At 42.5% G+C, this 13,475-nt stretch overlaps 1 protein-coding gene across 16 annotated transcripts in view; it reads right to left on the bottom strand.

Moving 5' to 3' along the window:
• The window catches only part of FRYL (FRY like transcription coactivator), a 387,869-nt gene that overhangs the window by 45,024 nt on the left and 329,370 nt on the right, over positions 1-13,475 (bottom strand). For all 16 annotated transcript variants that reach the window (XM_037897819.2, XM_037897820.2, XM_037897812.2 and 13 more), the window contains one exon: positions 12,517-12,687. In XM_037897819.2, the coding sequence (XP_037753747.1) occupies positions 12,517-12,687 (171 nt within the window). The remainder of the gene's footprint in view (positions 1-12,516; positions 12,688-13,475) is intronic.

The following is a 13,475-nucleotide window of genomic DNA, read 5'->3' as shown; positions in this document are numbered from 1 at the left end:
AATCTTTGTTGTGAAAGTGCAACTTACAAATGTAGATTTTTTTTTTACATAACTGCACTCAAAACCAAAACAATGTAAAACTTCAGAGCCTACAAGTCCACTCAGTCCTACTTCTTGTTCAGCCAATCGCTCAGACAAACAAATTTGTTTACATTTACAGGAGATAATGCTGCCCTCTTATTTACAATGTCACCAGAAAGTCAGAACAGGCATTTGCATGGCACTTTTGTAGCCAGCATTGCAAGTTATTTACGTGCCAGATATGCTAAACATTCGTATGCTCCTTCATGCTTCGGCCACCACTCCAGAGGACATGCTTCCATGCTGATGATGCTAGTTAAAAAAATAATGCGTTAATTAAATTTGTGACTGAATTCCTTGGAGGAGAACTGTATGTCCCCTGCTCTGTTTTACCTGCATTCTGCCATGTATTTCATGTTATAGCAGTCTCGGATGATGACCCAGTTCATTTAAAGAACACTTTTACTGCAGATTTCACAAAACGCAAAGAAGGTACCAATGTGAGATTTCTAAAGCACTCGACTCAAGGTTTAAGACTCTGAAGTGTCTTCCAAAATCTGAGAGGGACGAGGTGTTTTGTTTCAGAAGTCTTAAAAGAGCAACACTTTGATGTGGAAACAGAACCCGAACAACCAAAAACGAAAATCAATCTTCTACTGGTGGCATCTGACTCAGATAATGAAAATGAACATGTGTCGGTCCGCACTGGTTTGGACTGTTATTGAGCAGAACCTGTCATCAGCATGATGCCTGGAATTATGGTTGAAGCATGAAGGGACATATGAATCTTTAGCGCATCTGGCACATAAATATCTTGCGACGCCTGTGCCATGTGAATGTCTGTTCTCACTTTCAGGTGACATTATAAACATGAAGTGGCCAGCGTTTTCTCCTGCAAATGTAAAGAAACTTGTTTGTCCGAGCAATTGGATAAACGAGAAGTAGGACTGAGTGGACTTGCAGGCTCTAAAGTTTTACACTCTTATTTTTTAAAAGCAGGGTTTTTTGTACATAATTCCACATTTGTAAGTTCAACTTTCATGATAAAGATATTGCACTACAGTACTTGTATTAGGTGAATTGAAAAATACTATCTTTTGTTTTTTACAGTTCAATTACTTGTAATTTAAAAATAAATATAAAGTGAGCACTGTACACTTTGTATTCTGTGTTGTAATTGAAATCAATATATTTGAAAATGTAGAAAACATCAAAAAATATTTAAATAAATGGTATTCTATTAAAGTTTAACAGAGGATTAATTGCAATTAATTTTTGTAATCGCTTTACAGCCCTAGTCAAAATCACTTTGGAGAAGAAAAGTAACAGAGGCTCAACTGCGATACTGCATCTGGTTTGCCCAGACCCCCATGATCTCATTTGGATATAGATAGCGACCTCTTTAATATTTTTAATGAAATAAATACTACTGGGTATTGTGTGATTATGGGAGACTAATTTCCCAGCTACAGATTGGAGGGCAGGTGCTACTAATAATGGTAGCGCCCAGATATCTTTGGATGCAGTAGCCAACAAATTTCTTCACCAAACAGTCACCGAACCAAGAAAAGGTGATGCCCTTTTAGATTTAGTATTGGTAAGTAGCGAGGACCTCATAGAAGAACTGGTTGTAGAGGACAACCTTGATTCAAGTAACCATGAGTTAATTCAGTTTAAATTGGAAGGATAAACAAAAACAGGTCTGCAGCTAGGGTCCTTGATTTCAAAAGGGCAAAAACTTTTTAAAAAAATTTAAGGAATTAGTTAGGGAAGTGGACTGGACTGAAGAAGAACTCAAGGATCTGAATGTGAGTCTTGAAAGTAAAAGTCAAAGTTGCAGAAACTATCTGAAGCCTACGTTCCAAGCAAGGGGAAAAAAATCATACGGAAGGGTTGCAGACCAAACTGGATGGAGAAGCATCTCAAACAGGTTATTAAGAGAAAGCCTATTAGGAATGGAAGAAGGGATGGATCAACAAGGAAAACTACCTCTTTGAGGTCAAAAAGTGTAGAAAAAAAGTGAGAACTGCGAAAAGCCAGGCAGAGTTGGACCTTGCAAAGGAAAGTAAAACCTATTCTAAAAGATTCTTTAGCCATATAAATAAAAAGAAAACCAGGAAAGAAGAAGAGGGACCACTAAACACTGAAGAGGGGTGGAGATTAAAGACAGTCTAGGTATGGCCAAACACTTAAATGTATACATTGCCATAAATGAATATAGGCCCATTAGTTTGACCTCAGTTATATGCAAGGTTTTAGAACAAATTTTGAAAGACAGTAGTTAAGGACATAGAGGTAAATGGTAATTGGGATAAAATGCAACATGGTTTTACAAAAAGTAGATCATGCCAGACCAACTTGATCTCTTTCTTTGACAAGATAACCGATTTTCTAGATAAACGAAATGTAGATCTAATCTACCTGGATTTCAGTAAAGCATTTGATAAAGATCCACATGGAAATTATTAAATTGATGAAGATGGATAACAAAATCATTAAAGGGGAGACTGAAACAGGTTATGCAGAAAGGTGAACTGCCAGGTGGAGGGAGGTTACTAGTGGAATTCCTCAAGAACTGGTGTTGGGCCCAATTTTATTTAACATTTTCATTCGTGCCCTGGGCATAAAAAATGGAAGTGTGTTACCAAACTTTGCAGATGACACAAAGTTGGGAGGCATTGCCAATATGTAGGAGGACTAGAATGTCATACAAGAAGATTTGGATGACCTTGAAAATTGGTGTAACAGAAATAGGATGAAATTTAATAGTGCAAAGTGCAAGGTCATGCACTTAGGGACTTACAACAAGAATTTTTTCTATAAGCTGGGGACTTATCAGTTGGAAGTGACAGAGTACGAGAAAGACCTGGGTATACTGGTCAATCACAGGATGACTATGAAATGCCAATGTGATGCAGCCATGAAAAAGACTAATGCAATCCTAGGATGCATATCAGGTGAGGTATTGCCAGTAGAGATAGGGAAGTGTTATCGTCATTATACAAGGCACTGGTGAGATTTCATTTGGAATACTGTGTACAATTCTCGTTCCCTATGTTTAAGAAAGATGAATTCAAACTGGAACAGGTGCAGAGAAGGGCTACTGGGATGATCAGAGGAACGGAGAACCTAACTTAGAAGAGGAGACTTAAGGATCTTGTCTTGCTTAGCCTAACAAAATGAAGGCTCAGGGGAGATATGATTGTTCTCTAGAAATACATCAGAGGGATGAACACTAAGGAGGCAGAGGAGTTATCTAGGTTAAGGGCCAATCCTGGCACAAGAACAAATGGATATAAACTGGCCATAAGTAAGTTTAGGCATGAAATTAAATTAACCATCAGAGGAGTGAAGTTCTGGAACAGCTTTCCATGGGGAGTAGTAGGGCAAAAAAACCTACCGTATATACTCGTTCATAAGCCAAATATTTTTGGTAAAAAAGTGATGCATCAAAGAGCAGGGGTCGGCTTATAAACGGGTCTACACCAAAATTTGATGATTTTAAACTCTATGAAATCATTGAATTGAATATCTAATGCATTGTCATTTTGTTTATCTGGAGTGTCTGCAGGCATGAAGCCCCTCAATTCCCTGTGGCCGCAGTTCGCCGTTCCTAGCCAATGGGAGCTGCAGGAAGTGGTGCGCCACTTCCCACAGCTCCCATTGGCTGGGAACGGCGAACTACGGCCACAGGGAATTGAAGGGCTCCATGCCTATGAACGCTCCAGGTAAACAAAACATCCCGACTTGCCAGCAACTTACCCTGACGAGTCGGGAGCCAAAGTTTGCCAATCCCTGAAATATATGGTCGGCTTATGAAAGGATCATACAGTTTTTACTATTTTTACCTATCCATCTTGGGGGGTCGGCTTATAAACGAACAGGGTGATGTGATTGGAGTAACAGAGACTTGGTGGGATAACTCGCATGACTGGAGTACTGTCATGGATGGGTATAAACTGTTCAGGAAGGACAGGGAGGCCAGAAAAGGTGGGGGAGTTGCACTGTATGTAAGGGAGCAGTATGACTGCTCAGAGCTCCAGTATGAAACTGCAGAAAAACCTGAGAGTCTCTGGATTAAGTTTAGAAGCCTGAGCAACAAGGGTGATGTCGTGGTGGGAGTCTGCTATAGACCACCGGACCAGGGGGATGAGGTGGACGAGGCTTTCTTCCGGCAAGTCGCAGAAGCTACTAGATCGCACGCCCTGGTTCTCATGGGCGACTTCAATCATCCTGGTATCTGGGAGAGCAATACAGCGGTGCACAGACAATCCAGGAAGTTTTTGGAAACTGTAGGGGACAATTTCCTGGTGCAAGTGCTGGAGGAACCAACTAGGGGTGGAGCTCTTCTTGACCTGCTGCTCACAAACCGGGAAGAATTAGTAGGGGAAGCAAAAGTGGATGGGAACCTGGGAGGCAGTGACCATGAGATGGTCGAGTTCAGGATCCTGACACAAGGAAGAAAGGAAAGCAGCAGAATACGGACCCTGGACTTCAGAAAAGCAGACTTTGACTCCCTCAGGGAACTGATGGGCAAGATCCCCTGGGAGAATAACATGAGGGGGAAAGGAGTCCAGGAGAGTTGGCTGTATTTTAAAGAATCCTTATTGAGGTTACAGGGACAAACCATCCCGATGTGTAGAAAGAATAGTAAATACGGCAGGCGACCAGCTTGGCTTAACAGTGAAATCCTTGCTGATCTTAAACACAAAAAAGAGGCTTACAGGAAGTGGAAGATTGGACAAATGACCAGGGATGAGTATATAAATATTGCTCGGGCATGTAGGAATGGAATCAGGAAGGCTAAATCACACCTGGAGTTGCAGCTAGTGAGGGATGTTAAGAGTAACAAGAAGGGTTTCTTCAGGTATGTTGGCAATAAGAAGGAAGCCAAGGAAAGTGTGGGACCCTTACTAAATGAGGGGGGCAACCTAATGACAGAGGATGTGGAAAAAGCTAAAGTACTCAATGCTTTTTTTTGCCTCTGTCTTCACGAACAAGGTCAGCTCCCAGACTACTGCACTGGGCAGCACAGCATGGGGAGGAGGTGGCCAGCCCTCTGTGAAGGAAAAAGTGGTTCGGGACTATTTAGAAAAACTGGACGTTTTTCAAGTCCATGGGGCTGGATGCGTTGCATCCGAGAGTGCTAAAGTAATTGGCGGATGTGATTGCAGAGCCATTGGCCATTATCTTTGAAAACTCATGGCGATTGGGGGAAGTCCCGGAAGATTGGAAAAAGGCTAATGTAGTGCCCATCTTTAAAAAAGGGAAGGAGGAGGATCCTGGGAACTACAGGCCGGTCAGCCTCACTGCAGTCCCCGGAAAAATCATGGAGCATGTCCTCAAGGAATCAATTCTGAAGCACTTAGAGGAGAGGAAAGTGATCAGGAACAGTCAGCATGGATTCACCAAGGAAAAGTCATGCCTGACTAATCTAATTGCCTTCTATGATGAGGTAACTGGTTCTGTGGATGAAGGGAAAGCAGTGGACGTGTTATTCCTCGACTTTAGCAAAGCTTTTGACACGGTCTCCTACAGTATTCTTGTCAGCAAGTTAAAGTAGTATGGGCTGGATGGATGCACTACAAGGTGGGTAGAAAGTTGGCTAGATTGTCGGGCTCAACGGGTAGTGATCAATGGCTCCATGTCTAGTTGGCAGCTGGTATCTAGCGGAGTGCCCCAAGGGTCAGTCCTGGGGCCGGTTTTGTTCAATATCTTCATTAATGATCTGGAGGATGGTGTGGATTGCACCCTCAGCAAGTTTGCGGATGACACTAAACTGGGAGGAGTGGTAGATACGCTGGAGGGTAGGGATAGGATACAGAGGGACCTAGACAAATTGGAGGATTGGGCCAAAAGAAATCTGATGAGCCTTCAACAAGGACAAGTGCAGAGTCCTGCACTTAGGACGGAAGAATCCAATGCACCGCTACAGACTAGGGACTGAATGGCTAGGCAGCAGTTCTGCAGAGAAGGACCTAGGGGTGACAGTGAACGAGAAGCTGGATATGAGTCAACAGTGTGCCCTTGTTGCCAAGAAGGCCAATGGCATTTTGGGATGTATAAGTAGGGGCATAGCGAGCAGATCGAGGGACGTGATCGTTCCCCTCTATTCGACATTGGTGAGGCCTCATCTGGAGTACTGTGTCCAGTTTTGGGCCCCACACTACAAGAAGGATGTGGAGAAATTGGAGAGAGTCCAGCGAAGGGCAACAAAAATGATTAGGGGACTGGAACACATGAGTTATGAGGAGAGGCTGAGGGAACTGGGATTGTTTAGTCTACGGAAAAGAAGAATGAGGGGGGATTTGATAGCTGCTTTTAACTACCTGAAAGGTGGATCCAAAGAGGATGGATCTAGACTATTCTCAGTGACAGCAGATGACAGGACAAGGAGTAATGGTCTCAAGTTGCAGTGGGAGAGGTTTAGGTTGGATATTAGGAAAAACTTTTTCACTAGGAGGGTGGTGAAACACTGGAATGCGTTACCTAGGGAGGTGGTGGAATCCCCTTCCTTAGAAGTTTTTAAGGTCAGACTTGACAAAGCCCTGGCTGGGATGATTCAGTTGGGATTGGTCCTGCTCTGGGCAGGGGGTTGGACTAGATGGCCTCCAGAGGTCCCTTCCAACTCTGTTATTTTATGATTCTATGAGGGTAATGAATGACTATATATGGTAATTTGTTTCAAGACTGAGTTTGATAAGTTTATGGAGGGGATGGTATGCTGACATTGTCACAATGGCCCATGGTCCATCCACTACTAGAAACAAATATTTCTAAGGGCTGGAGATGGGAAACTAGATGGAGAGGGCTCTGAGTTATTACCAAGAATTTTTTCCCAGGTGTCTAAGCTGTTGGACTGAGCCCACATGCTCAGGGTCTAAGGACTGCCATATTTGGGGTTGGGAAGGAATCTTCCTGGGGTTTTTTTGGCCTTCCCCTGCACCACAGGGCACAGGTCACTTGCTGGTTTGAACTACAGTAAATGGTGGATTCTCTGTAATTTGAAGTCTTTAAATCAAGATTTGAGGCAGAGGTTATGGGCCTATTACAGGAGTGGGTGGGTGATGTTCTGTGGCCTGCAATGTGCAGGAGATCAGATTAAATGATGATGATGGTCCCTTCTGGCCTTAAAGTCTATGAGTCTTTGTGCATCCTGGACTCCTGGGGAGTCCACGAGTCTTGCACTGTATGTTCATCCAGGCAGGCACCCCATCTTAACAAGGAGGCATCTGTGATAATTGGTGGAGGAGTAAAGGGGACTCCCCCCCCACATTTCATCCCTATCCTCCCACCAAGCTAGAGAAGACCGCACTCTGTGTGGGAGTGGGACAAGCTTACCCATAACTTGTTTGTCTGCCTGCTACGTATACTAATCGAATCCAAGCCTGTCAGGCAATGGAGACAAGTCTCATGAAGGGGATCACATATGTACAGGACACCATGTGATCTAGAAGGATGAGACATGAATGAACTGATGTCTGCGGGGTCAGCCAGAGCTGACTGACAAGTTCCTCTATGGACTGGAATCTGTCCTTTGGCAGGTACACTTTGGTCCTGACAGAGTCCAGAGTCACTCTGATAAATTCTATAGTTTGTGCTGGAACTAAAATAGAGACTTTTCTATGTTTACGCAGAGTCTCAGTGATAGAAGACTGAGCAGGAAAGTGGTTGCTGCCAATACCTCCTGCTGAGATTTCCCACATAAGTAGTGAGATGTCGAGGTAGGGAAAAACTGATATCTGAAGTAGGCGGCCACTACAGGGTATATTTTTGTGAATACCCTTGTGCTGTAGCAAGGCCAAATGGGAGCACCTTATATTGATAATGATTCAGGCCCACCGCAAACCTTAGAAACCTTATGTGTGGGGTGGATGTCTATATGGAAGTAGGCATATTGAGAGCTGCAAACCAGCAGCCTTTATTTCACTGGGGACAGGTTGACCATCTTTAAATTTGATTTGTGGATGAAGACATTTAGTTTTGAGGGTTCCAAGATGGGTCTCAATCCTTCCTTTTTCTTGGGGATGAGGAAATACTTTGGAGTAAAACCCTTTCCATAGATGTGGGGTAGGTATGCATTCCATAGCCCCCTGTCAAAAGGAGAGTGCCCACCTCTTGAATGAGTATCCTCTAATGACAGTGGTCCCTGAAGAGAGATGGATAAGCAGCTCTTGGAGCAGATAGGGGGAGAAATTCTATAATATAGCTTGCATGGATGATATTAAGCACCCATCTGTCTGTTATCTGCCAACAGATCTGTTAACAAATTACCTGTTTTCTCACTAAACAGGTTGTTCCTTTCAAAAGGCAAATCTTCCACTGTAGACTGGATTTCTTTGGGGAATTCAGAGGAGCAAAGCCACCACGCTCGATGCATGACAACAGCTGTCGCCATAGACAGCGAGGCCATGTCTGATGCATTGAATGCAGCTTGGAGGGATGACCTGGTGATCAATTTTCCTTCCTCAATGAAAACTTGAAACTGAGTCCTATCTTCCTGTGGAAGTTTGTAAATTCTGCAATCATGGAACAGTTAATGAAGTTGTATTTGGAGATCAATGCATGGCAGTTGGCTATATGGAATTGCAGGCTGGTTGAAATGAAGACATTCCTGTCCAGTAAGTGTAAACGTTTAGCATCCCTTGTCAGATGGAGTGGATTGGGTTTGATGTTGTTTGCTCTTCTCCAAGGCAGCCTGGATGACTGATGAGTTTGGGAAAGGGTGTGTAAATAAATATTCTGCTCCCTTGGATGTTACATAGTATTTCTTCTCTGTCCTCTTTAGAGTGGGAACACACATTGCTGGTTTATTCCAGACAACAGTAGCAGGCTCCAGGCTAGGCCCCATAGCTCTGTAAGATGTCTAAAAGTTTGTGAAGTCTTCTATACTGTCTCTCTACTGAGATTTGGAGTGTCTCTGCAACCCTCCTTAATAGATTCTAAAATTGCCTGTGATCTCCAGATGGAGAAGATGAGGCCAGCACAATTGCCTCATCTGGGGAAGATGATGGCATTCTTGTTGGAGCCAGTGGTTCCATCGGTTCCAGTTGCTCTTCCCTCTTCTATCAGTTTCTGAGGAAGTTCAGATTCCTCTCTGTGAGGGGAGGGATGGCGTGATTCCTGATGGGAACATACAGATACTGGGTAATGCACATATAGATCCCATTGTCCCCAGTAGGGCCAGTGAGATGAGTCGAATGTTTGTTGGGATAGCATAGGGTACCACCAGTTCTGAGTTGGGGACCCTGATTTATGAGAGCAGGAGAGCAAGAGTCTGGATCCTCTATCTGGGCTAACCTCCTGCCTTTTGGGGGGGGGATGGACTCCCTCACATTGTCATCTGATTTGCCAGAGGAGGCGAAAGTAAGTTCCAGTGCAGACGGTACCATGGATCTTGGGATCCGCCTGCTGGTAGAAGGCATGAAAGAGTGGATTTCTCTCTCATGCCAATCCTGGACCAATGGTGTCAAGATCTCTCTTGAAAGGACTGCGTACAACAAGATGGGGGGGCGGTCTCCGGATCTGGGTGGGCAACAATGTCCTCACAGGCTGTATATTTATCTGCTGACTGAGGAGATGTCATGTCTGCCTGGACCAGTGGAGCCAGTCTGGTGAGAAGTTTAACCGTCAGTGAAGGGGGTGCTTTGTGTTTATCCATCAACAGTGTTTTTCCGAGGATGGCCCCACTGCTGCTGTGGCAGGTGCTGATCTGGAGGCACTTTTATTCTTTGGAACTCAGGGGTCAATACCATGTCCCTTTTGAGCACCTGAACTTCCTGTAATGGGGATCACTCAACTTGCATAGTGCAGGGCAAGAAGTTTTCCTCTTAGAAGAGGATCCGCAAGGGGCTCTCTTTCCTTTGAAGAGTGTGCTTTTCACTCTCTTGTCCATGCAAGGAAGAGGAGTACTGGTCTCTGTTCTTTTCAGTCCATGAGTCCAAGGTCCCTGTGCTAGGAACCATTCTTCTTGGCACCTCTGACCACTGTACAGGTGGCTCTGCCCAGCCTGGCTCAGATTGGGGCCTCATGGACCAATCTGTTGACTAATGTATACTGTTGTTTGTGTATATATATTTATAGTTAATAATATGTATTATTTGCATCATATGTTTATATATTTAGGCTATATAACTGCTATAATACTTAGTATGTATTAAGTATAAATATTATAGCAATTATATATCCTAAATTGGCCTGTTCCTTTTCTATAATCCTGTTCTCTTATGCTAAGTATCCAATAAACCAAAATTTACTTCAGCAAATGCAAAGAGTTAAGTAAACAGGGAAACTGTCAGGATTAGTACAGATCATTGTTTTACCATAACAGGTAGGGAGTTATTCTCACAGACCAGTATCTGGAATGTCTCAAAGGAAAGAGAGTACTAACTACTTTAAATTATCAGAACTACGAACTAGCTTGGTATTTAAAACTAACAATATATTTAAAATATTTACAGAAAGAGTGGAAGAGAGACACTCCATGAACACTGAGGAAGTTCCATCTCAGACTACACAGTGGTAGAAAGGAACTACAGGGGTGGTTAGTCTGCACCACACCTTATGCCCTCAGTTTGAAGCATGAGGAGAGGAAGGGCACAGGCACGGACCAACAGACACTGCTAGCAAAAATCTTCCTGTCTCAGAAGCATAGCGTGCATGCATGCCCCCAGTGGAATACAGGTATGAACCAGCATTCAAAGAAGAATTTCAAGTTTTCTTACAGGGTAATGCAAACAATGGAGCAGTTGACAGGTTTCCTTTAGATGAATCTGTATGACTTTGAAACACAAATGTAGCATTTTAAGTTGTGTCTTACTAGTATCAAATCACTGGCTGCTGAGAGGGGCCCTTACATATAAATTCCAGTGTTTCCATTTTATTTTCTATCAGGACTAGCACAAATGATATAAATTAAACAAGTTGTGACAAAGTTTTAGGCTCCAGACCTACAACTGGCTCATCATGGGTGGACCTTTGTACTCCCAAGGAGCCCCGCTGGCCTCAATGGGGCTCATGTGGGTAAGCATCTACCTGCCTGGATCCACTTGAAAAACAGGGGCATTAATATGCTGGATGGGGAATTAGTCATACACCTTCAGCTATAACAGCAATATAAGCTGTTCACCTAACTGATCTCTCCACCAATGAAGGGAAAGCTCATCCAGCCAAGCAGCTGTGATGTCACGCTTTCCTCTGGGCAGTGCAAGATTGCTGAAGTTGTCTTACAACTCAGTTTACACTCCGTGTATCCATTCAGGGTTTTAATAAGAAATAGTTTTAGACTTGAATAAAAGGATATTTCTTTTGGTAGGGGTTTTCAAATGATTACAATATATGTCTTTTAACCAAGTGTTGGGGGTGGTGAGAAGAACACAGTAAACAAAAGTAAGGGGGATAGGAAGGGCTAAAGAAAGAAGTAAGAAAAAGAAAAATAAGCTGCAGCTGAGACTGGACCAGAAATAGAGAGCAAGGAAGCAGAGGTCCCTGCTCTGGTGAATCTTGTTCCACGAAGACGCAGATCCACTGAGCCAGGATTTACTTTCCTTCACTATAGTGCCCCTCTTTCCCACATCTAGCTTGGTATGGTGGAGAGATTAGTACTGCTCCAAGAATATATAGTCCCCTCACTCCCCGTTAACCAAATACTATATTGGGAGAGTTTACTTTTCCATAAGAGCTGACAGAATTTGTTTTTGTTTTTTAGACAAGCAATAAATAATCCAGTGCTTTTCCAATTATAATGGAATTGAAAATGACCCTGGTAATCTTTACTAGACCTAGAAATTACAAAAGGCAGCCTAAAACAAGTCAAGTTCACTTTCCAGTCAAATAAAACCTCCATAAATGAAGTTTTCATCTAAAGATATTAGCTACTGTAGAAACAGTAGCAAGTGAACTAGTTTTGTTTTAAAATTAATTTTGTTATCTTAAATCAACCAAGAAACTAAAATACTCACAGATTTCTGGGCGGCTATTAGCTGGAATCTGGCTTACTCCACACAGGCCTTTCCAAAAAAATATACCACTAGAATTCTGAGATCCTTTTTAAAGGCTTATTTGATTGAATCAACTACTAACACAGCTGACCTGAGGTTTTAATCCCAATCCATAGCACCAAATCACATAAACCCAAAGAAAGCAAAAAAGCAAAACGTTTTTAAAAGAAAATATTGCTACAGAAAGATTTTCACCATACCCAGGAAAAGCATCTCTCACACAAGCCTATTGTTATTCTTCACCACAAAATGCTCATTAATAGTACGTCAAGAATATTTTTAACCTGTGGTAAATTTCCTGAGTCCATCATAAGAGATTTTCATTCCCAGGAGAAATTTTATATTCAATAAGAAAGGCCAACAGGTTAAAAATATTGAAGATAAATCAAATAATCAGTTTAACAGATGAAAATTCTGTTGAAAAGAAAGCAAAAGCTGCTATGCAGTGCTAGAAAGAGCCCAAATCAGTCATGCACCAGCCCACATTTCTCCCCACCTCAGGCAGCTGGTTGCTAGAGTTATCTAGAGGCGAAGCCTCCAAACTTGGGGTCTCAGCTCTTATTTGAAGCACCTCTTCTGTTCCCATACTGCTAGTGGAGTCTTGAGATTGCAATAATGAACTTGCACGATCTGATATTGTTTCATCTATGGCAGAATCACTGTTTAACTAAGAGAGAAAAAAAACAAATGTGAAATATTTCAGTGGTTGACTGGATCCATATAAGCTAAAGACAACAAGAAATTAACTGAAGTCTGTTTGAAAATAGTTTGCTTCAAACAAATAAGTATTATTGTTTATCTGCACATCACCAAAAAAACCCCATATATTAATAAAGTACTCTACATCGCCACTCAAACCATTATGTGCATGTCTCCAACATTCAACTTTCCTTCAAAGGGAGTTTAAAGGTCATTTTTGGTAGAATTTTATGCCTACAATTAAACACCCATGGCTGGACTGGGTCAGCTGACTTGGGTTGTGTGGCTCAGGTTGTGAGGCTGTAAAATTGTGGTGTAGACATTTGGGCTCAGGCTGGCGCCGCGGCGCTAGGTCCCAGGTCCCAGTCAGGTCCCAGATCTCACGCTCCAGCGCATGCCTGAATGTCTACACCACAATTTTATAGCCCTGCAGCCTGAACCATCTGACACGAGCCAGCTGACACAAGCCAGCTGCAGGTGTTTAAGTGCAGTGTAGACATACTCTATATGAAGAATATAGGGTAATATACTGTTTTAAAATAAAAGTTTTAATTTTTCCTGGTATCTGCAGAACCCATAATCATATTAGAAAAATATTGACATTATCTCCTAAATTCTCTTAATTATCTAAGCTTTTATGTTGTTTCTTGTGAAATAGAAATTTTCTGAAGATCAAAAAAACCAAAAATTTTTCTTGTACCTCAGCTACAGTGATGATAGAGTCTTCCTATTGACATAATGACGCCAAAAAAAGCT

This window comes from Chelonia mydas, chromosome 4 (genome assembly GCF_015237465.2).
Source record: "Chelonia mydas isolate rCheMyd1 chromosome 4, rCheMyd1.pri.v2, whole genome shotgun sequence".
Lineage (NCBI taxonomy): Eukaryota > Metazoa > Chordata > Testudines > Cheloniidae > Chelonia > Chelonia mydas.
Note: the sequence above shows the minus strand (reverse complement) of the source record. Positions and strands in the feature narration are given on the sequence as shown.